The sequence below is a fragment of the Danio rerio genome, chromosome 4, assembly GCF_052040795.2.
Source record: "Danio rerio strain M-AB ecotype USA chromosome 4, GRCz13ab, whole genome shotgun sequence".
NCBI classification, from domain to species: Eukaryota; Metazoa; Chordata; class Actinopteri; order Cypriniformes; family Danionidae; genus Danio; species Danio rerio.
This window is the reverse complement of record NC_141024.2, coordinates 18,525,145-18,549,329: the sequence shown is the minus strand read 5'-3', so window position 1 is coordinate 18,549,329 and position 24,185 is coordinate 18,525,145. Positions and strand designations below refer to the sequence as shown.

General features: G+C 35.2%; 1 protein-coding gene across 15 annotated transcripts in view; it reads left to right on the top strand.

The window, feature by feature from the left end:
* The window catches only part of anks1b (ankyrin repeat and sterile alpha motif domain containing 1B), a 315,285-nt gene that overhangs the window by 207,256 nt on the left and 83,844 nt on the right, over positions 1-24,185 (top strand). For 12 of the 15 annotated variants that reach the window (XM_087247217.1, XM_087247215.1, XM_087247216.1 and 9 more), the window contains 2 exons: positions 2,797-2,903; positions 16,748-16,846. In XM_087247217.1, coding sequence (XP_087103343.1) covers positions 2,797-2,903; positions 16,748-16,846 — 206 coding nt within the window. Of the gene's footprint in view, positions 1-2,796; positions 4,426-4,901; positions 5,791-16,747; positions 17,161-20,030; positions 21,133-24,185 lie in introns of those variants that run through there. The other 3 variants (XR_015482120.1, XR_015482122.1, XR_015482121.1) reach the window with 2 other exon arrangements.

The following is a 24,185-nucleotide window of genomic DNA, read 5'->3' as shown; positions in this document are numbered from 1 at the left end:
AAATCCAAAAGATAAAATTACTGTAAACCTTAAACATTGCCAAATAACTGGAGTGTTAAAATACAATTAGCAATAAATTCAATTAAATAAAATTTGCTAAATCAACAACAATATATTCATTTAACAATATATTATCTTACAACATTTCAAATTTATTTAGTGATGTTTAAACTGTATTGTAATTTCATTTTACATAAATTTGCAAAAAAAATTTTGATGCAGTTTCATTTGTGTACGTTCAAATGAATAGAAATTAATAAAGTCGTTTATTAATTTTTTTCCTGTTTATATTATAACTGAGCCTTTAATTGTCATTTATAAGGGATTTGTAAAGCATAAATAGTTTCTCACTCATTCATTTTCTTGTCGGCTTAGTCCCTTTATTAATCCGGGGTCGCCACAGCGGAATGAACCACCAACTTATCCAGCAAGTTTTTACGCAGCGGATGCCCTTCCAGCCGCAACCCATCTCTGGGAAACATACACACACACATTCACACACACACTCATACACGGACAATTTAGCATACCCAATTCACCTGTACCGCATGTCTTTGGACTGTGGGGGAAACAGGAGCACCCGGAGAAAACCCACATGAAGGCAGGGAGAACATGCAAACTCCACACAGAAACGTCAACTGAGCCGAGGTTCCAACCAGCGACCCAGCGACCTTCCTACTGTGAGGGGACAGCACTACCTACTGCGCCACTGCCTCGCCTAAACCATTTATTAACATACAAATTAACTATTAGTATATGCCTGAATAATAAGATACATACATGTTGATTTGAATAGTTTATTAATCATTTACTTCCACATTCTGAATAATCCTAAGATAGCACCAGCTATTCTTTAAAAAAAAAACGTTTTGTAAATAATGCAATACTTAATTTAGTAATGAAAAAAAAATCATTAACAAAGAATGAAAATACAGTCATTAAGCACATTATAAATGTGCTTACAAATCAAGAACACAGCATTTGTAGCTGCATTAATAAACTGCTTACTAATGTCCATTAAAGTAGAGTTAATACTTAACTGATAATGAATTTATTTGATAATGCTTAATAAATTATTCATAGTGTGTAATTATAAAGTATTACCAAATTCTTTTAGGTTTCAAACACTGAATTACACTTAAGAACTATCCAAACAACCATTTACAGTTCATAAACAGCAGTTATAACATTAAACATAATCCGACAATGAGCTTTAATCTCTTCATACAGCATTCACATTCATACTGTTCTGTTCTTTGCACATTTGGGTCAGTTTAGGACCATGATCTGTTCACACTGCAAATCTGACATTGGCCACATTTATAACAACAGTGTGAACAGCTATGCAAAATAATCAGATATGAGAAGGAAAAAATCAGATTCAACCATTAAGCCTTGCAGTGTGAACGTAGCCTTGTACTCTTCTCTCCTAGCCATCCTATCACCTCCTGTTTACTTTTTTCCTTTTGACTCTTCTCTCATCTTGTGTCACCTTCTTTCCTGTTTCTCACCGTCTTTCACTTGTACTTTCTTTTGCTGTAACTTTCTTGACTTCTTGAGCTCTCCTCAATCTCTTCCCTCTATTTTATCTTTTTAACTTTCACTTCCTTTTCTTCTCTTATTGCCTCCTCTCCTTCCACCTTCTCTCCTGTTCTGCTCCTGATCACCTCTTAATTGTTCTCTCATCTAATTCTCCTCTTCTATTAGCTTCTCATCTTACCACTACTTTTGCCCTTACCCTTTTACCTCCACTTTAACTCTCTTTTTAAATCACAACATCTATTGTCACCTTTCGTCTGGTTATCTCTCTTTCTCCTTCATTTTTTTCACCTCTTCTGTCGCTCAACATCCATTGTCTTGCTTCCACTCCTCACCTCTCCTATGCTTAAACCTCACTCCTCTGCAGTGGTCCCTCATTTTTCTGTCCACAGAAAGCACATTTGTGTTGCCATTCCACCAGTTCACACAGACGCCCACAGTGTGTGCGTGTGCGTGCATGTGTGTTTGTGTGTGTGTGGGAGGGAGCAACAGCAGCTTCTGCACTCAGACAAAGAGACTGGGGTTGATCTGATGGCTATTATCGGCAATGTGAGGTACAGCTAGTGGAAAGAAGGGAGGGAGAAAGAGAGAGCAAGAGGGAGGGAGAGAGAGAGAGGGGAGAGAGAGCGCACAGTGGCACAGGATGCAGAGGCATACAAATGAGTGTGGGAGTGCTGGAGAAACAGAAATCTACCAAGCAAGCTGCACGCCGTCATTCCTATCATTTTCTATCTCTCACACACTCATTCTCACACACACACACACTCGCTCACTCCCGCACGTGCATACATACACACGCACATGCCTGCACTCTCCGCACATTGAGACTCAGGTTGAGGAACACAGTGGCTAATTCAGAGGTTGGCGATCGCGCATCTCTCCCGTCTCTCTTGTGGATGTAATTTGGAGCCTTCAGCATGTCTACCTCCACAGCCGGCGTACTTCTCCATCAGCACGGACCCTAACACTTACTCTTCAGAGAGGACCCTCTTTACTTTGCTCCCGCTTTGTTTTTTAAGCATTAGTTTTGTCTTTTAAAACAAAGAACAACACTTTTGCACATCCTTTTTCTCGCTCTTTCTGTTTCTCCCGTTTCCACTGGTGCTCTCTGCCTCTTGTTGAGCATGGCGGGTTCGTTTGACAGTCACTTTGCAAGGAACATGATGTGGCAGTGCCAGCTCTCACAGCCGGACTGTCGCTGCTACCGGGTGGATGGTTACTCACTTCTTAAACGCCTCCCTTTGCATCCTTTGATAGGCCCCCGTTGCCCCGTCCAGTCTGTGGGACAGTGGCTGGACAACATTGGGTTGGTGCAGTATGAAAACCACCTGCTGTCTAACGGCTTTGACAACGTTCAGTTTATGGTAAGTGTCTTTTCCTGCGGTCAGTTTTCAGAGTGTCTTGTTTTTTTTTTATTAGTCATCAGTTGTGGGTGGTGTGGGTTTGTGTGGGTACTTGAGTGTTTGTTGCTCTCAGGTGAGCTGTTTTGTGATTTGCATGATTCACAGTGTTTTATTCTTTGGTCTTCTGTTATGTGTGTTCAGCATTGATTTTGTTGATGTTAAATGTTATGAAGGCCACGGTGTATTCTTGGCTATTGTGACATAAAGCAGGAAAATCTATTGCCTGACCTGTATCATAGGTATTCTCATGCCATATGTAGAAAGTATCCTGTATCTTTCCTGCCATATCAGCAATTTGGGTACTTTGAAAAGCAAAAAGATTTATCAGAAAACTCTAGAAGTTTTATTGCTACTTTATTAGGAAAGCCATTTTTTAATTATATTCTATATTATTGTACTTTTTGTTGTCCTTACCTTCTGTTGTTGATGCAATGCTGCATGGGTACTCATTGATACATTGCATTCCACCACGTGGTCAACGTCACTCCTCTGACAATGCAGAAAACATGTCTACCGTGGGTGTGTTCAGATGCATGAATGTGATTGCCTGACGTGTGTTTCGGGGAGAAAGTGTTCAGGCAATCCATCTTCACCAATCAAAACAATCACTGTTGTTTAGATGCACCTGTAGAGATAATAAGGCATGTTGAAAGATGTTGCTTCCAGGAAGAGTCAATCAATGCTGCTTGCACATTTATGATTAGCAGTAAATCCTTCTACAGAGAAGCAAGCATTTCGTTTTAAGTACAGTTTTGGCAAAATTCACACTAGGCATAAATGAATAGATTGGTTAATTGGCTAGATAGTTAGTGCTGATGGATCAGGAAAGGGTATTTAAAGGGATAGGTCATTCAGAACAACAACAACAACAAAAACATCAGTCTACTCACCCTCCACTTGTTCCGATTTCTTTCTTCTAAGGAGCCCACAAAAAGTGAGGTTTTGAAGAACTAATGTAAGCTATCTGTTATATTATATAGAGAACAAAACTGATATTGGTCCCCATTGACATCTATAGTATTTTCTCTCCTATAGAGGACCATTAACTTTTTGGTTACCTAAATCCTTTAGAATATCTTCTCTTGTTTATATTATAAAAAAAGACACTCAACAAGTTAAAAAGGCGTGTACATTTAAATTTTTGAGTGAATTTACTTTTGATTGCTTAAGCTAGTGATAGATGCATGTTTTTTTTGTTTTGTTTTTTTGGCAAGAAAATGCAAGGAAAACTTGCTAGTTGACCATAAATTATGTAGATAAGCTGATACTATTTTTAAAATAAAATTGTATAGCACTTAATTAGTTTGTTTCTTAGCCGCATGTGATGGCTTGTGTAAAACAAATTTGGGAAAAATTAAATTTGTGCTTAAAACAAAAACATACAGAAGCATCTAGTCAAGCAATATTTACAGTATTAGTGCTTGTTTTCAGAATAATAAATAAGCATATTTTCTTTATTTTAAGCATAAATCTAACAATATTTGTACAGCTGAAGTCACAATTATTAGCCCTCCTGCAATTTTTCTTTTTCTTTTAAAAATTGTTTCCAAACAGAGCAAGACATTTTTCACAGTATTTCCTGTAATATTTTTCTTCTAGTTTATTTCAGCCACAATAAAAGCAGTTTTGAAGTAACATTTTACGGTCAATAATATTAGTCCCCTTAAGCAATTTTTTCCCCGATAGTCTACAAAACAAATCATCATTATACAATAACTTGCCTAATTACCCTTACTTGCCTAACTAACCTAGTTACGCCTTTAAATGTCACTTTAAGCTGAATACTACTATCTTGAAATAGGTCAGATGTTATTTACTGTCACCATGTGAAAAGTGATATCAGTAAATCAGCTATTAGAAATGAGTTATTAAAATTATTCTGTTTAGAAATGTGTTGAATAAATCTTCTCTCCATTAAACAGAAATTGGAGAAAAATATACAAGAGGCTAATAATTCAGGAGGGCTAATAATTCTGACTTCAACTGTATAAAAAAAACTATTTGCCAGAAGGGCAAGACAACTTAATTTCAGAGAATAAGACTGAGAAACAGTTACAAAGTGAATGATTGTTGCAGTAAACAGAGGACCAGAACAAAAGTGAACTTCATATTTTTAATATAGTTTTAAGATGACTCATATGGCTTTTCACACTTCTAGAACAATGCCTTTGAATAGATACTGTGAGTCACTGTAATCTGTTTTGTTTTATTGCGTTTTGTATAGCTCTACGCTTTTAGACTTTTAATTTGTTTGTTGCAGACTGTGGCTCAATTAAAGGAAACAATTCCGCAGCTACTATTGCTTTGGCAAAAGCATCTGTTGCTTTTCAATGGTGCAGAATGACTGTCGTAGTGCAGATATCAGTGACATTCAGTTACTAAAAACGGTGGCGTTGACAGGTGAGCCACAGACTCAGGGGAAATATAGTCTACATACATAAGTAACCTGCATCGACATGGTGGATAGAGGAGCTCAGTCCTATGCATTGTGCGACTTAATGTTTTTGTGTAGATTTGAGTGTAATGAGTGGTTTTGTGAGTGTTTAGTTCCTCATGCTGATCACCCTCCCCCAGCTCTGACCTGCATCCATCCCTGCGGTTGCCCAGCAACAGTAGAACAGAAAGGAATAGACCACAGAGTATTTTAGCTATAGAAATGTTTTAAAAATGTGCGTTTCCTTCCCAACTGTTGTCAAGGAAATGGATTACGCCGTTTCCCTGTGGAGCATTTTTTAATAGAGTGTTAAAAATCTCCCGAAGCCAGTGTTGATTTGTCAGCATGCGTCGCATTGCTGGCTTTGACAACTTTACCTGCCAGCAATACAAAATACTGAATGTAACCTTATCCAAAAGAAAGAAAAAAAGAAACAATTCAAGTCCCAACTAATGCTCACAGTGGTTGTCATTAATTTAGAATTGCTTACAAGCTGCAGTCACTGAAAAATATTTTCAGGAAAAAGTTCTGTCAGTTTCACAACAGGTGTATTAGCATAAAACTGTTTTCATTGGACTTCAGATGCATAATTCTTTTAAGGTAGAATAATAGCATAACTACAGGTGAAAACTGAGAGAGAGAGTGAGAGAGAGAGAGAGAGAGAGAGAGAGAGAGAGAGAGAGAGAGAGAAAACTATATTTGATGCTTATTAATGCCACATTCTGTAAATTAATATAGAATGAATATTTTGGCCTTATTTTCTAAAACCTCCACATGTAAGGCTGCACAATATATTGTTTGAGCATCAATATCACATTGCATGTGTCCACAATAGTCACATCGCAAGATATGTCATGTTGAGTTGACATTATAGATGACCAGGAACCCCAGGTCAAAACACATGAGTTTTGTGCAGACTCTGTAGACTTTAAGCACAACAGAGTGAAAATTAATTATCTGCTTGTGTTTTTTTTTAAGGCCTGTGACAATAGCCGCTTTCACAGAGTAATACCAGTGAATATCTGAAAAAATTCCGGAAAGACTTTACTGGTTAATTAAAAAAAGTTACAGAATTTTTCTAGAAATATTGTTCGTTTCCATTCCAAAATACCAGTAAATTTTGACATCATTAACCAGAAATGAGTTCTAAACGGCAGCGCTTGTATTTGTAAACATTGAAGTGGTGGGGCTTTTGTTGATAGTTTCACTTTTATTAAATGTTTTAGCATTCATGCAGCTGCTTTTGTCCCAGAGACATCCAAAGACAGAATCGCAAATTCACACATTTGACTATATGACAAATTCTAGTATACAACTTCAAAGTATTGTAAACAATTTCCATAAAAACATATGAAGGAACACTTTCGCATGTCGAGATGTACATAATATTTGTGTGCTGGCGCTCAACAGAGCACTTCTTCATGCGCATATGCGTCAAGCAACTGAAGCAGAGCTTGAAGGTAAACAAATAGCAGTTTACCATAAGCATTTTATCAATAATGTTTTTCACATTTGGCATTAAGAAGGAACATAGAAAGGTTATCTGACTAACATCTAGCAGCTAAATGTGTCTGGAAAAATATTCAAAGTCTTTTATTTACATTAACAGAGCGGATGTGAATGCATCTGAATGTTGTGATTGGCTGGAGTAGACGTCTCACGTCAGCGCGTTCTACATTTGAATGTGATTTCCGGCAATTTTCCTTTTGCATTCACACAGAGCAGCATTCCGAGAAATTACCAGTAATGTTACAGCTTCTCTTTCTGGAAGATTGTCGGAACGAATTTACCGGTATTTTCAAAAAGGGCCTGTTTACACATACAGACCTTTCCTGAAAATTGTGGGTAATTTTCTAGAAAAGCCTGTATGTGTGAAGGGGGCTTATGTAAGCATTTTAAGAATGTTCAAAGCATTTTAATAGAGCATAAAGAAGTTTAATAAAGATTCGTTTCATTGAACAATTTATATGATGAAGACTTTGCATTGTTTAAACATATTTGATTATTCAATATCTGTAACCAAATACTGTTAGACTCTCCACCGGAAACCATAAATCACTAATCATTAATATTTGCTCCATTGTGTTATTTATGACTGCAGTTTGTTTGTTATATGTATAAAATAAATAACATAAAAAGAATTATATTTCACCTGTAAAATCATCCCAATCAATCTAAAGTCTTTGCAAAATGATTTATTTAAGTTGTCTAGTGAAATTTTATTGCAATATATTACACTAGTGGTGTAACGGATGACAAATCTCATGGTTCAGATCACATAATGTTTTTTTAGTCATGGATTGGACCTTTTTTCAGATCAGCCAAAAGGGGAGGAGACCAATATAATTTGCCTTCCATTTATTACAAAAACAGAACTGCAAGACACTTTTGGTTTTTGACAAACAGAACTTAGAACCTGCAATTTTATTAAAAATAAAATAAAGAAATAATCAGCTGAATAAAAATACATTGTAAATAAAATATTCAGTACTGTGAAAACGCATGCTAAGATGGTGCTTGAAAGATAAATCTAAGATTATAATTTGTACAGCCCATATTAATTTTTAGCATAATTTTCAATAAATGATTCAGTTATTCACTCATAAAACTTCATGTTTCATTGCTAGATGATTGTCATTTTTGAAGAATTATTTAGTGATGTATTTTTGATGGCTGGTTGTTGCGACCTGTTGGTTAAATACTGTAATTTCTGCCTACAACTTTCATTTTTGAGCATTGTTAAATGCATATGACAATGATTTTAATCTTTACCATAAACATCAGTGGTTAAAGCTAAACCATAAACTGTTCTCCCATTACTTCTGTGTTATTTGACTGTTTGTAACTTTTTAACGTACTCAAAAGACTAAAGACTGATTCTCTTTTGATTTTTGTGTTTTTCAAACATAGATTTGAATGTAGTGATTCGAAGGATTAATAAACATATGCAAATCACCATCATTTATAATTTATGCTGTGTGGGTGTTGAGATCCTGAACATTAATTAACTAACAAGGATTAATTGTGCAGCTTGCACTAAATGCATTGATGCAGGCTAAACAAGTAGTAAAAGAAAACACCTTTAATGAAAACCACCACATCCCGAATAACCTACCACAACTTATTCTGTCATCAGTATATTTTACAGGAGAGCCAAAATGCTTTCATAGATGTGATTTAAATGACGGGAGAGGTGATCTCCCTGTAATTAAATTTAGGATTAATCTACCAGTAAAAAAAATGTATTATTCTGTGGGCTAAGTGTGTATTTTACTGTGGGTTTTGCGATCAACCGTGATCCGTTACACTTTAAATTACATTATATATATAAAAGAAAGAAAGAACGAACGAACGAACGAACGAACGAACGAAAGAAAGAAAGAAAGAAAGAAAGAAAGAAAGAAAGAAAGAAAGAAAGAAAGAAAGAAAGAAAGAAAGAAAATAAAAATGGTCAGTGAATGAAAAAATCTTCTAAGGCATAATTAGAACAACACTCATTTGATGACATACTGTATTTAAAAAAGGTGCACCCAAATATTAATTAAATGTCTTTAAAACTCCAATTTGTCAGCAGAAAGTTTTAATAAATTACATAAAATAAAATGTAGCATGATCACTTATTCTGATATTTATTTAAATAAGTACAAATCTGATTTTTTTACATGACTATATCTGTTATACCAAATGATAATACATTATTTCACCATTTTTTACATTGTTTTTGTCACAGAAATGATTTTAAACAGTAGTGTAGACAACTCATGTATATAATATTCTTTTAGTTTTAAACTAATGATAATGTAAATTTAAATTGATGCCGACACCAAAAACGCTTCTCCTCTTTGACTCACATACTGTACTGTATATTATACATTCCCGTTCAGTTTTTATTTTTCGAGACAGCAAGATTATTTTTAATCCATTAATGCTTTTATTTATATATTTATGATGACATTTGTTTTCAGCAAGATACGTTCAATTGATCAAAAGTGATTTCTTCATTGTTATATTTGTTTTGTTTACTTTCTGAAATGATAATTTTTATCAACAGCTTGTATCACTTACAATAACACTTTTCATTCATTTTTATTTTTTGTTTCAAATCACCACACTGTAAAACATGCTGGATCCCATACAATCAATTTGAGTTGGGACAACATGAAGGAATTAAGCTTACTTATTAGTTTTCACAGATTTCCATGTAAGTTGATTGAACATAAAGATGTAGATGTAAGTTGAAGACGTAAGATGAAGATGTAAACTAATTAAACATAAAACTAATAAGTTGTCTGAAACAACCCTAAAGAATTGTGCTGTTTTAGCTCATTTTAAATAAATTTGAACAAGCAGCAAACATCTTTTTTTTTTAAGTGCAAATCAGCCAATAATTACAGTACATCTTCTGAATGATGCTTAAATTGCAGCTCTTATTACAGAAATAAATGTATTCACAATATGTTTTAAAAACATTTTATGGTATACCTTTATTTAAAGGTGTCCTTGTTACCCAAGTTCTACGTATTAACTGAGGTAATTACACTAATTTTGCATAATTGGATGCAAATAACCCTACTTTTTTACTGTATTTCTTTCATACTGATTAAGTACAGCCTGTAGTAATAAGCTTTGAAAAACACATTTTATACATTCATTTGAAATTTCAGAGTTTGCATGTAGGTTTTTGTTGCACTGGCTGTGTTTATAATTGAAGTGTAATTCAGATCAAGCTCAGTTGAACCAGTAAAGGAGTTTACATGAGTCATCATTCTGATAAAAACAACTTTTTTTAGTTTCTTGTAAACATTTCCATTAAAAGAAAAATCACGCCAACCCCCGTGATACCGTGGGAAGCTTGTTAATGAATCCTCCCCAATTTGAGTGTTGCAGTCCAGTCAGCAGTTCATTACTACGTAATGTTATGCCTCCAGCAAAAAAGCATCTCCTCCGGATGAATGAGACATCTGGATGAAGCACAAAGCGCACGCTCCCTCTGCCTCTAGTCTCTGTTGGATGGAGCTTCAGAAAGGCCTTCAGATACGATTAATATTAGATGCAGGTCTGCAGCTTCCCTCTGATGTGTTTGTGGGTTTGTAAAGTTTCTCTACTCTAATGTAATTACTTTTCTTTTTCTTGGAGCAAAGCCGATATAAAAGACAGACTGCTGCGTGTAGTCACCATGCTCCCTCGGTACTAGCTTGAATAGAGCGCTGACCTGAAAGATTTATTTAGAGCCAATGTGTCATTTTAAAAGTACAAAATTTAAACAGTGAGCTCACTATGAAAGAGTCTTTTCTGAGAGAGCGTTAAGTGCCGGAGAGATCATAGCAGTACTTTGCTTCAGGACTTCTGGGAGTTTTGAGACGAACAATTTAGCGTCACTGTGCCGGTCATTTGTCTTACTTATCACTTGCTTTGAGCGTTTGAATTGGTGTTTTTTTTTCTCTTTCTTCGTTCAGTGTTTAGGTGTCAGGTGATTTATATGTTAAGTTGTTTTTTGAGTGTTAATTTGCATTTTGGTATTAAAAGAACTTTCTCTGACCCCTAAGGATGAACTTGTTTAGTTGTACATAACACTTTTTTCTGTACTTGAAGATGGTTTACAGCCAGTTTGGCAGTTGTCGGTGTAGTTCTGTGCTCTCAGAGTGATTGGCAGGATGCTTGGATAGAATCGGATGTGGTAGTTTATCACAAACAATCAAGGGTGCAGTAGGTGATCTGCCAAAATGCTAACTGGTAAGCATAATATCTTTGAAACACAGTCCCTCTCCTGCCGTCCAAAGCCACGCCTCCTGAAATCACACAAACACGCACATTAAAGAGGACAGACCCACTAGATTATGTCATTTTCCATTTAGAAAACTTTATAGTGCTTAGAATTACCACACTTTCGAACAAAAAACTATTATATCTAGCATGTTTTCGGTTGTGTAGCAAGCAAAACTTGATATAATGTGCAATATTTTATGCATGCAAGGATCGCTGCTATCACTCTCTCATGAACTTTGTCGTAAAGCAACTGGTCGGCGGGGTGCAGGAATTACACTTATTTCTAAGCCATACTTACATGTTATTTTAGAGCGAATATTCAGAGTAACACGGTAAACAATATATGGCGCCACAGGTTGTAATTGTTAAAAAATGAACCAATGTGAATATAAAAACAACTTCACGTCAGATAAACAGACTGGGCAGAAGCGCTACTTACTTATGTTTTATTGTTAAATTAAATAAAAATCCACATAATCGATGCTGTAAAAGGTGTATGGTATAAAACAGAAAATAGTCATATCAATCTTTCGCCTGAAGATTTCAGTGGCTGAACAGCAAACTAACTAAGATTCATCTGATAATATGAGGTCATTTTTACTGTGCATTTTATCCTCGCAAACTCAATGTTTTGCTTTTTTTATTTGTCAAAACTGTTAAGATTATCAGTAAAAAACGTTAAATATATTTTTTCTCGATGCTGAAGCTTTATGTTCAAGAGTTATGAAATTAATATTTGTTGAAATAAACCAGATTTTTCTGTCAATTTGTTATTCTGAACAGTTGAAATTGTGAGAGGAAATTTGTTCTTGTTAAATGTATAAATTCACTGCATTTCAGTTTCACAGACTTGTTTATTTCATGTATTGCTTTTCAAATAAATGGAAAACAAGAAGGAAAAACAATATCAGAAGGATCGATGTTGAAGTGTTTGGAAACAATTTTTTAAATGTAAAAGTATTGAAGATCAGTACACAGTACACATTTTGTATTTTCAAACTTTGAATTGTTGCTAATTAATCTCATTATCTTAGCCTTATACATTTACATTGAGAAAACACTTTTACATTGTATTCCCTTAATTATTTATTACATTTTCTTTACATTACATGGGCATAAATTGCTCTGTGCAAATCTTAAATATTACTTTGTAAAAGCTGCAGAAGCTTTAGTGAAGGTCAGTAAATCATGACAGTATATTTTTGGGTGAACTGTCTGTTAAATGGTAATTGGTTTCTTTGTTGCTGTTTCCTTGTTCTCTAATAAGGATGCAAAGCTAATCTACATTCAGACAAGTACTCGTAAGGATACACATTATTCATACTTTTTTGAGCCATCTGTTGATTAAAAAATTAATTCTGCTTTTATAAAACCTGAATATTGTATTTGCCCTTTGTATGCATTTGTTATTAAAGTGCTCTTTTTATTAGAAAACTTGTGTTTAAGGTGAAGTACACAAAAAAAAAAAAAAAAAAAACGTAATTTAAAAATAAATGAGACAAACCTTTGTTTTTAGGCAGCCCATTTCTGCCAGGGATTATAAACAATAAAGAGGGTACATTTTTACATAAAGGTAAATTTTACGTCTTGCAGTTTTGACAGTTTTTCACAGTTTAAGGAATAAGTTGTGAAATGCTGTATAAGGATGTTTTGCACAAAAATGCCACAGTTCCTAGAGAACTGTTGAGAGCATACATAGCTCTGGCTACATAATTTGTGATCTTCAGAAATGTATAAAGGGCTACGTTTTCAACGTAGCCGTACGTGTAGGCTATTTGGAATGTTCATACCAAAGGATTTAGTAAGGATTTTAATAACAGAACATCTTCTGGAGGGAACTAAATTTGCTCCTATACTGTACTAATCCAGCACAATAATAAAAATTGTGCATGCCATACAAAACACTATTTTGGCAAGACAAACACATACAGAAAGGTAATGTCCGCACCATTTACAGTACCTGTTGCCTTTGTCTGTGGCATTGTGTTATTTTTTCACATCCTCTGTGATATGTAGCACTAAAGCTGATGGTGCTGCAGGACTTTTGTTATTGCTTTTTCAATTGCAAAACTTACACAAATAGTGTACATGGCTACATGCCATCTGCGTGATCACAAAACTCACACCACACAGTAAAACTAAAGCTCTAAACATATACTGTATCTCATCAGAGTTCATTCAGGAATATATTCAAGAAAATGGCCAGAGGGGGAAGTTTAGTTCTCTGGGAACAAGCCTGGTGACTAGTTCCTGTAACTACACAGTATGGTGATAGCTCTTATAAACTTAAAATTGTCTGATAAAATCTCAGATCAAATAAACTCAAAGTTCTCAGAATTTGAAATGAGAAATAAGTTGTCTTTTTTTCCTTTTTTCAAATTGTTTATTTCTAGCAGTTCTGAGCTATATGTTGTATGATATCATACTTTTGCCTTTAAATTGCTGAAATAATCCTGCACAACTATAGTAAATGCAAGAAATGTTGTCACTTCCCTTTACTGATAAGATTTGAAGCACTGAAAGGTATGTGTGCTCTTCATTGGTGGAAAGAGTACTGAAAAATCATACTAAAGTAAAAGTACCATTACTTGCCTAAAAATGTCGTGCAAGTAGACTAAAGTATGTTGTAAATAAAACTCAGTATGAGTAAAAAGTAGTCCTTTTAAAAGTACTTAAGAACAGTGAGTAGTGAGTATTACGCTGTGAGAAGCTGATGCATTGACATGTAATTTGAGAATGTGTGTAAACGTACGTCATATTGGTAACGTCAAAACAACACTATCATTAGACGTTGATGTTTGGTTGATTTTAGTTTGGATGTTGGACATTGACGTCGGCTTGAGGTTGGGTTTTGACATCAACCTGATTTTCATTTCCAAACAAAATGCAACGTCTCCACAGCGTTGAGGTACAACGTCAATCTGATGTCATGTTGACATCCTGTGCCTGCGGGGTGTTAAAGGCTATTTCAATCATCATACAGTAAACATTCGAAATCTTCTCATCATTGACATGCATCTAAACAGTCTATGGGTCATTGCATGTAAAGATTTTGGACATCTTCTTGGACACTTTTAATACTTCCAAACAGTTTGCTGCAAATATAAATTGCCCATGTCTTGTTGTAGTTTATTTTGTAGCGATTTACCCTCTGTGTGCGATTTGATTGGACAGGACTGATTTTTCTAGTCTCCTTAGACAAGAAAAAATAAAGTAGTAACTGCACAGTAGGCTGAAGGAAAGCAGTTCCAATAGCGCACTAAAAATATACTCAAGGAAAAGTAAAAGTAGGCATTTTTAAAACTACTCAGTAAATTAACATTTCTGAGAAAATATACTCCTTTTCAAAATTACTCAATATTTGAGTACTTATAGTTTGATGTGTTAATCGTGATTTTACTAGTGCGTTTATGCAAGCAAATGGAGTTTTTGACAAAAAAAAAAAAACAGTTTAAAATTGTTAATTAATTCTGTTGCCTTCAAATCAAGATACTGTACTGTAAGGAATTTGTTAGTGAACTTATTTGAAAAGCACAATGTACTGTAAATACTGTAGTATCCACTTTAATGAAAAAATCACTCATATATGCCAAACATTTACCACAGTATAACTGCAGCTATGGGCTGGTATTAGATTCTGATGGTATGATAACCTTGGATAAAAATATCACAGTTTTACGGTTTACGGTTGGGGTTTAATCTTTGACTTTTCCAAACCGCTGTATACCTTGAAAAAGATTATTATCCCATGCCTAGCTGCAGCTTATATGTTTACAAATCGACATCTTTGTTTGTGTTTGCAAAACACACTGTACAAAATACTGTTTTCTTAAAATGCAATAGACACAAATAAAATGATTAAATGCACATTTTAAAGACTCTTTTCTAGACCTGCTGTTTGATCAGACAGCTATGAGTAAAGACATTTTACACAAGCTTGGATTAAATGTATTAATTTCCAAAATCATAACCTAATACCGCTTGCTTGCTGAATTAAACATGCAGTGTAATGTGACAACAATGAAGTATTATAGTCTTAAAAATATTTATCTTTGCCTCATACATATTAAAAATCATAAACACACACACACACACACACACAGCCGGTGTGTACACAGTGTGCAGTAAGCATTGTGCATTCAGCAGGTCTGCGCAGTGAGTGATTAGTGATGTCTTGGGACACCTTTAATCAATCTCCCCCTCATCTGCGCACGCTTGCTCTGGTCTGGATTGTATTGCTGTGAATGGAGCAGATGGTGAGACTCAGAGGTGATTTGATCAGCTATACATTATACTTGAGTGGGATCAGCATTGTGGAGTGATGCAGGCACATTATAGACTGTGTTACAGTGTCTGTGTGCAAATCTACATTCACCTTTACATTGGATCACATGGGGAAAATTATTACTAATAATCCTATTAGAGAATGGGTTTGTGTGCATGTGTGTGTGTGTGTGTGTTTTCGGAAGATCTCTGCCCTGTTGGATAGGAGGTTGATTGGTTTGATTAGAGTTAGTAAAAGGTCATTAAAGGTGAAGATCAGCGTGAAACAGCAGTTGTTAATAGAGCTCTGTATGTGTGTGTGGCAGCATGTGTGTCTTGCACCTGTGCACACATTAAGTTGTTAGTTGTTGATCTGATTATTGCTTGATGGGCTCATGGACTTCCTGATTGGGTTGTTTTTGGTGAACTGAAGAAGACATTTTTTATTTTTTTATTACAGCAACACGTTTTGGTGCTGTGAAACCTTTATGGCAACGAAGATATTTGTCTGGGAGGCAGTATTTTGTTATTTATTTGTTTGTTTATTTGCTGTATTTTACTAATTCAACACATTGTTGCTAATTTTTTATTGTAGGTCAAGAATGTAGTTCAGTTATATTAACAATGCTAATATAACAATTTAATGTTGTTGTTTTGTTGTTATTGTCTTTGTTTATTTGTTACTTTAGCTTGCTGTTGTTACCGTTTACTTTTATACTATTGCAAATGATTTGATTTGTTTTTACTGCAGGGCTTTAATGTGTTTTTTTTGTTTATTTACTGCAGACAGTAGTGTTGCGTGATTTATTTATTTATTATTATTATTATTTAATTTATATACACTTTACAAACAATATTGTTGCACCTTGTACTTTTATGCAAATGAATTGATTTCATTTTATGTATTAATTGTCATTATTACTGTCATCATCATAATTATGATCACTTGTTCATTTGTTGCTACTGTTGAAGGCTGTTGTTCCTGAGGACTGTTTTTGTAATATGACAAATTTTGTTTTTATATTATTTTGCTGTAGTGCAGTGATGTTGTGGAACAGTAATTTTTTTTTGTATTATTTATTATTTAATTTTGTTAATTTTTTATTTAATTTTATTATTATGTTTTGTTATCACTTTGGCACATTGGTGTACATTATAGATTTATATAATTAATAGATGTAATAAATGTCAAACTGATAAAATTATATTTGCATACTGCAGGGCATTCATTTGTGTAGCTCATTATTATAACATCTGCTTTCATCTTCAGCATAATGTAGCAATGAATTTAATAAATAATATGTATTTCATTTTACAATTGTATGCCCTTTTTTCCCTGCAGGGCAGTAATGTTGTGGAGGACCAGGACCTGCTGGAGATTGGGATTTTAAACTCTGCCCACAGACAGCGACTTCTTCAGGCTATTCGCCTTTTGCCCAGGGTGAGTAGAGACATCAGGGACGTCCTACAGCTCACAAGAGACTGCTGCCAGCTCCAAAAATACCTGCTAACAATGCATTTAGAAGCAGGCTTATTCTTAAAGCATAATAAGAAACGGTCCATCACACCTTATAAACATGTACATGTTTTCCTTTGCAAAAAATCCAATGAATAATTTAAACCTGATCATTTCAGATTATTTAAAATATTTGTCAAAATTCATTAACTCAAAACAAAATGAGTATTTCTTTTGACTCAACGCAATTTCTCACAATGTTGGTTACAATTTAATCATAAAATCAAATAAACTCAGTTGTGCATTAAAAAAAAAATCTAAACAAAGTGTTAGTCAGAAGCAGCATTTGTTAATAGACTGGTTTATGAACTTACGTGGTTATGCACTTATTTCACCTACACTATAGAGCAGAGATGCCCAAACTAGGGCCCAAAGGCCAAAATTGGCCCATGGTAACCTTTGATTTGGTCTGCCATCCCATCTGAGAAGAGAGGAAGAATGATGGGGAATGTTGGGGGGAATGCATAGATTATATTACATAGATTGTCATTTTTAATTGAACATAACCTTTTGTTTGTTGAATTGTTCAGCTATAAAAAAGCAAACTGAAAATGAATATTTCAATTAAATGTTAATTAATCAGATAAAAAAAAATAAAACATTCAAACAAACAAAAAACATTGCAAAAGACATCTTGCAGCTTTTATGTGTATTTGGTAGTGAAACTCCATTGTGTTATAAATGGGATGTTCATGTTTTTTATTGTAAGAAGTTCTTTATAAAATGTACAAAAATGTATATTAACACAATTCAAGTATTTTTTCTATCTATTTTTAAAATATTAATAAATTAGGAAATGATTATAACAATTTTAATGTACTACAGTTTAGTATATTTACCTTCGGCGCACCCCCTCAATCAATTTGTTTTTTGGCCCTTCATAGGACAAAGTTTGGGCACCCCGATATAAAGTAGAGTCTGATAAAAAGCATGCTGGGAACTAGAAGTCTGCTTCTACAGTTACAGTCTACAATCAGTTTAAATGGATAGTTCACCCAATAATGAAACTTTTTCAGTTTCCTTTTTAAAAATGTTAAAAATCTTGTAACCATTGACATCCATATTAGGAAAAATAAATACTATGGAAGTCAATGGTGACAGGTTTCCAGCTTTCTTCAAAATATCTTCTTTTCTGTAAAAAAAAAAAAAAAAACAAACTCAAACAGGTTTGTGAAAGTAAATGGCGAGTAAACGATGACAGAATTTTTTAGTTTTGGATGAACTCTGCTTTTAAATTAACCTTTTAAAAATAACTAGTTCATTAAACTATTTATTGCAATGAACCTTTTCCATAATGAACTCAACTGAGTGAAATGAACTCATGTGCTGCCTGTGCTTTCTTTCATACAATGACCAAACATAGTGACCAGTGGCTATAAAGCTCCACAAATGATGTGCCTGGGCTTCACTTCTCTTTTATTGCTCATGTAATGGAGCGCTCGTAAATGGTTGATATAGTATGATACGGTCAGAGATACGCGCACAGCGATATAGAACTGAAGAGCTTTGTAATGAAAGTAGCAGTGCGAAACACAAATTTTCTATGTGATACATGCGTGTGTCATGGATTCCATTACTAAATGTGGTTTCATGGTATCCACATTTATCACACATACACATCCCAGCATGCACCTTCCCCAAGAGAATGCTCAGTCTTAGACCCTCTCCATCCAGCAAAGCTTCTGGCATTACCATGTAAGAGGGAAAGAGAGTGTGTGTGCATGTGTGTGTGGATTTGACATCAAATAAATCTCACTTGTGTCCCAAACAACCTTGCACTTGCTTTCTCCTTCGCCATCTCTGGAAGGACATCACAGAGGGGAACGGTTGTGTGTTCTGATAAGATAGAAAGGACACACACACATACACACAAAGATTTGCACAGCCATGTTTATGGGGACTGATGTTTCTAGTGTACAGACTGTATATTCTTTAACCCAACCCTGCCTCTAAATACAACCCTCACAGGAAATAATCTGCTTTTAAGTTTTTCAAAATATTTAATTATGTGACTTTTGAGCTGGTTTCTGCGCCAAAAATGTCCCCTCAAGATCAAAATTTGCTTGTATTGCTGTACTTTTAGGGATATTTGGTCCCCTCACACATGCACATCGATGTGCAAATCTGCATTGGTTCAAACAGATGCGGAAATGTCAAATGTGAGCAGGGAGGATTTATTTTGAAGGAATGAGAGAATGAATGCAATTATATGGTATTTTTCTGTGTATAACTGCACACCCAATAAACTTTACCTTCACATCAGGCTTAAGGATAATTACTGGTTTGTAAACATTCAGGATGCACACGCTTTATGATTACAGAAAACCTGGAAAAGATGAAGAGCCTTTTTATGGCCAGAAAATAATAAAGGAAAATATCAATTTGATTTTTTATTATAAAATCCTTGCAGTTCATTCATTCATTTTCTTTTCAGCTTAGTCCCTTTATTAATCTGGGGCCGCCACTGAGGAATGAACTGCCAACTTGTGTTTTACGCAGCGGATGCCCTTCCATCTTCAACCCATCTCTGGGAAACATCCATACACACTCGTACACTACGGACAATTTAGCCTACCCAATTCACCTGTACTGCATGTCTTTGAACTTTGTGGGGGAAACCGGAGCACCCCAAGGAATCCCATGCGAATGCGGGGAGAACATGCCACATAGAAACGCCAACTGACCCAGCCGAGGCTCGAACCAGCAACCTTCTTGCAGTGTGGGGACAGCACTACCTACTGCGGAACCGTGTCGCCTATCCTTGCAATTCTGAGATTAGAATTCACAATACTGATAAGGGGAAAACAACAGCTCATTATTCTCTTTCTTGTTTCCCTTGGCTCGAAATGTATCCAACACTTGTGGCTTTTTCACCCCCAGAGGTAACAGACTCACCATTTTTCATTTGAGTTGAGTTCTAAAATCAGAATTCTGAGATATAAACTTGAGGGGGAAAAAAGTTGAGAATTGTGAAATACATTAAAGAAAGTATAATCGTAACCTGAATAGGTTAAAATAATGTGTTTAATGAGGGTGGCACAGTGGTGCAGTGGGTAGCGCTGTCGCCTTACAGCAAGAAGGTCACTGGTTTGAGCCCCAGCTGGGTCAGTTGGCTTTTCTGTGTGAAGTTTGCATGTTTTCCCCTGTGTTCAAATGGGTTTCTTCTTGGTGCTTTGAATTCCCCCACAAGTCCAAAGACATGTGCTATTGGTAAATTGGGTAAGCTAAATTGTGCTGAATGTATGTGCGCATGTCCTGGTCCTCCAGGTTGGGGGTTAAGCATTCGGCTAACGACCCACCTCGTAAAAATTAGATGTTACAAAACGCAAACGGGGTGCGGCTAAATATCAACTTCGATTTAAATGTATGTTAAATACTGTAACATTAGGATAAAACTGTATGTTCCCTAGAAACAGCAACGTGGATATGTATTTTTTGTCCATAATAACGTCTCTGTTTAACACTTGTAGTCTAATAATTCCTTTTAAAATAAAACACTGTATGTTTTTTACATTTATTCATTCATTCATTTTCTTGTCGGCTTAGTCCCTTTATTAATTTGGGGTCGCCACAGCGGAATGAACCGCCAACTTATCCAGCAAGTTTTTTACGCAGCGGATGCCCTTCCAGCAACAAACCATCTCTGGGAAACATCCACACACACACACACACACACACACACACACACACACACACACACACACACACACACAAACTCATACACTACGGACAATTTAGCCTGCCCAATTCACCTGTACCGCATGTCTTTGGACTGTGGAGGAAACCAGAGCTTTTTACATTTATTTTATAATTTATTTAAACATTGTTATTTTAAAAAAGTTATCCTCAAAAGTTGAAAACACAGAAGAGTTTTGTGTATTATATCTTAATTAGCTGTATACGGTCATATTGACTGTATTATTATATCTGACAACATATTATCTCTGCATGGGCCACTTTAAAGTTCATGTTAATAAAGGGTTTCATTGTGCATTCACTCCAAAGTGTCGTAAAGTCCAAATCTCATAATCTCATAATTTCTTCTTCAAAAAAAAAACAAGAAATCATATTTTTATTAACAAATTATTCTGCCGTAGTTGTTAGCATTCACAATTTCAAAGGCAGTCCGATTCAAAAAAAAAAAAAAAAAAAAAAAAGTTGCTTTCCCGTCTCCCAGACACAATGCAGGACATACTCAAATATAATCAGACATTAAAAGAAAAAAAAGAAAAAAGATACAAAAATGACCTGACAAATTAATTTGGCTTTCAATACACAGCCTAGAATGAATTCAGTCAGAATGACTGTTATAGGCTTTCTAGAAATTAGAGAATTCTGGAATTTCTTCTGTTAAATGTCTACTTTAGCGTTATATCCTGTCTTTGATGAACTTGAATTCTATACAAATTATTTGCATACTAATTTTGACATTAAAACACAGTTTTTAAACATTTTTTTCCATGGATTTTACAAGATTATTACCAGTGTTTTTTTGTTCAATCAGTATGCGTTTGCAGCTTCAAGTGACAGTTTGTAGTTATAGTTTATGCTATAGTTAATTTAAATCATTTTGAACATTGTCATTTACAAATTTTGTGTTGTTTATTGACGCATATAACTTCTTTTTTGCTTTTTTGGTACACGAAAGAAGTAATTTTAAAGAATGATCTGGCCGCTCATTTGTATATGAGAAAACCGAAAGTGGGTCTGGGCTCCAAAAACAGCACATAAAGCCTCAGAGCTGCATGATTAATTGTTAAAAGACCTCAATTCAAACACCCACATGGTGTTATTCCTAAACGATAATGATTCAGCAATGTTTATCTTTGACAAGTAGGATCGCAGCCAAGATTCAGATCTGCATTTGTGCTTCTACAGACTCAGAGAGCAGTTCTGGTTTTTCGGTGACAGTATCATTATTTATGTTATAAAAAGTCATAGTTATAGTTTGGATATAAACACTAATGTCTACACTAGTGATTTAAATGTGAAGAAATTGATTCAAAACTTGAGGCTTCATTTGTATTGATACAAGTTGATAATTGAGAAATGAAATCAGAGATTCACTCTAAAATACTAAATCATCAAGTATTGAAACACACAAAATTTATGAGTAAGTTATTGGTTTTTGACTTGTTCAAAACCACTGATTTTCCTGTATTAAAAGAAGTGAAGTTGTAATAAGAGAATCTTTTAATCATTCATCCAAGATTAGTTCAAAAACAAGATTATTGGAGTAACTAATTGATTGAAGTCATTAAAAGTCATAAATTAATTATTCAGTTCAGTTACTACTGAGGGCGACACAGTGACTCCATGGTTAGCACTGTCGCCTCGCACCAAGAAGGTCGCTGGCTCAAGTCCCAGCTGTGTCAGTTAGCATTTTTGTGTGGAGTTTGCATGTTCTCCACATGTTTGCGTGGGTTTCCTCCGGGTGCTCCAGTTTCCCCCACAGTTCAAAGACATGCGCTATAGGTGAATTGAATAAACTAAAATGACCATAGTGCATGTGTGTGAATGTGTGTATGGATGTTTCCTATTACTGGGTTGAGGCTGGAAAGGCATCCACTGTGTTAAACGTGCTGCATAAGTTGGCGGTTGGTCTGGTGACCCCTGATGAGTAAAGGGATGAAGCCGAAAAGAAAATGAATGAATGAATTATTACTGATTGTACCAATTACACCATTAGGCCAGTGGGTGGCAACAAGTAATTGCTAAAAATATTGTTATTATTGCATCACATGTTCAAGAGATTTGTTAAAAAATGCTGATTTATCCAGTAATGAATAGGTGAGCTTTTTTATGAGTGAATCATTGACTCGTTCATAAATAGTTGCTAAATAAAATCATTCAAGATCTGTTAAGAAATGTCCACTGATAAAGTCATAAAACATGCAACATTTCTATTAATGAGTGATTAAATCCTTCACTCAACAGGTTTGTTCAAAACACTCTTTCATCCAATGAAAGAGTGCCACAGCTGCAGCCATATCACCCTGCAGCCTAAGACCGGTTACTCACTGAAGCCAAGCAGGGCTGAGCCTGGTCAGTACCTGGATGGGAGACCACATGGGAAAACCAGGTTGCTGTTGGAACTGGTGTTAGAGAGGCCAGCAGGGGGCGCTCAACCTGTGGTCTGTGTGAGTCCTAATGCCCTAGTAACAGTAAAAAGGACTCTATACTGCCAGTGGAAGCCGTCTTTCGGATGAGACATTAAGCTGAGGTCCTGACTCTCTGTGGTCAAAATCCCATGGCACATCTCGTAAAGAGTAGGGGTGTAACCTCGGCGTCCTGGTCAAAGTCTCTCCATCGGCCCTTACCAACCATACTCATCCACTGAATTGGCTGTATCACTGTCTCTCCACTCCCACTGTAGCTGGTGTGTGAATGGCGCTGTTGTCCTGTGGCTGCCGTCGCATCATCCAAGTGGATGCTGCACACTGGTGGTGGTGTGAGAGAACCCCCACCCCACCCCCCATGAATGCGCTATATAAATACATATTACATTACATTACAGTGATGAAACTTAACTGGTGTCACTGTTTCTTCAAGGCGTTCATTTAAAAATTCTCATGCAGCCAGTAATGAAACAAATTAAGTCTTTATAAGTATAAGTTTATAAGCTTATTCACACTGTAATGAAATAACTGAAGTCACTGAATCATCAATTTCATCTATATTTTTTTATATTATGGTTACTTAAACTGTGGCAATTACCATTTTGTCATAACTTTTAGTAAAGTACTTTTTTGTTTTGTTTAGCAGACTGGAAACATAATAAACTTAGACTAGACTTGAAAAATCATGATCTCTAAGGATCAGTGTGATTCAAAAGTTATTCAAAATTGTGCATCTTTAAAAATGTCTAGATGACTTGCACACAATAAGCCATTCAGTGGCTTTGTGTGATAGAAAAGATCCAATTAAAGTCACTTTAAACTAATTTTCCACTTTCATGAAACTTTTATGATGCTGCTTTTGTCATTGTGGAGCTCAACAGACAGGATCCCCACACAGTTGCATTATAAAGAAAAGTAAAGGTTGACAGAACTTTTTTCTCTTTCATTTTTTGGTTTGAAATGAAAATTATTCCTTTAAAAAGAAATGGAATTTAAGATTAAAGACAGGAAACGGTATGTGTGTGTGAAAAAGAAAGATATGAAGGCTAACTATGAAAAGAAAAAAGCTCAACTTTTCATCTGCAGTCAGCGCTTTCAGACTCTGCTTTAGCTGATAGCTTCTACATTTACATTTATGCATTTGG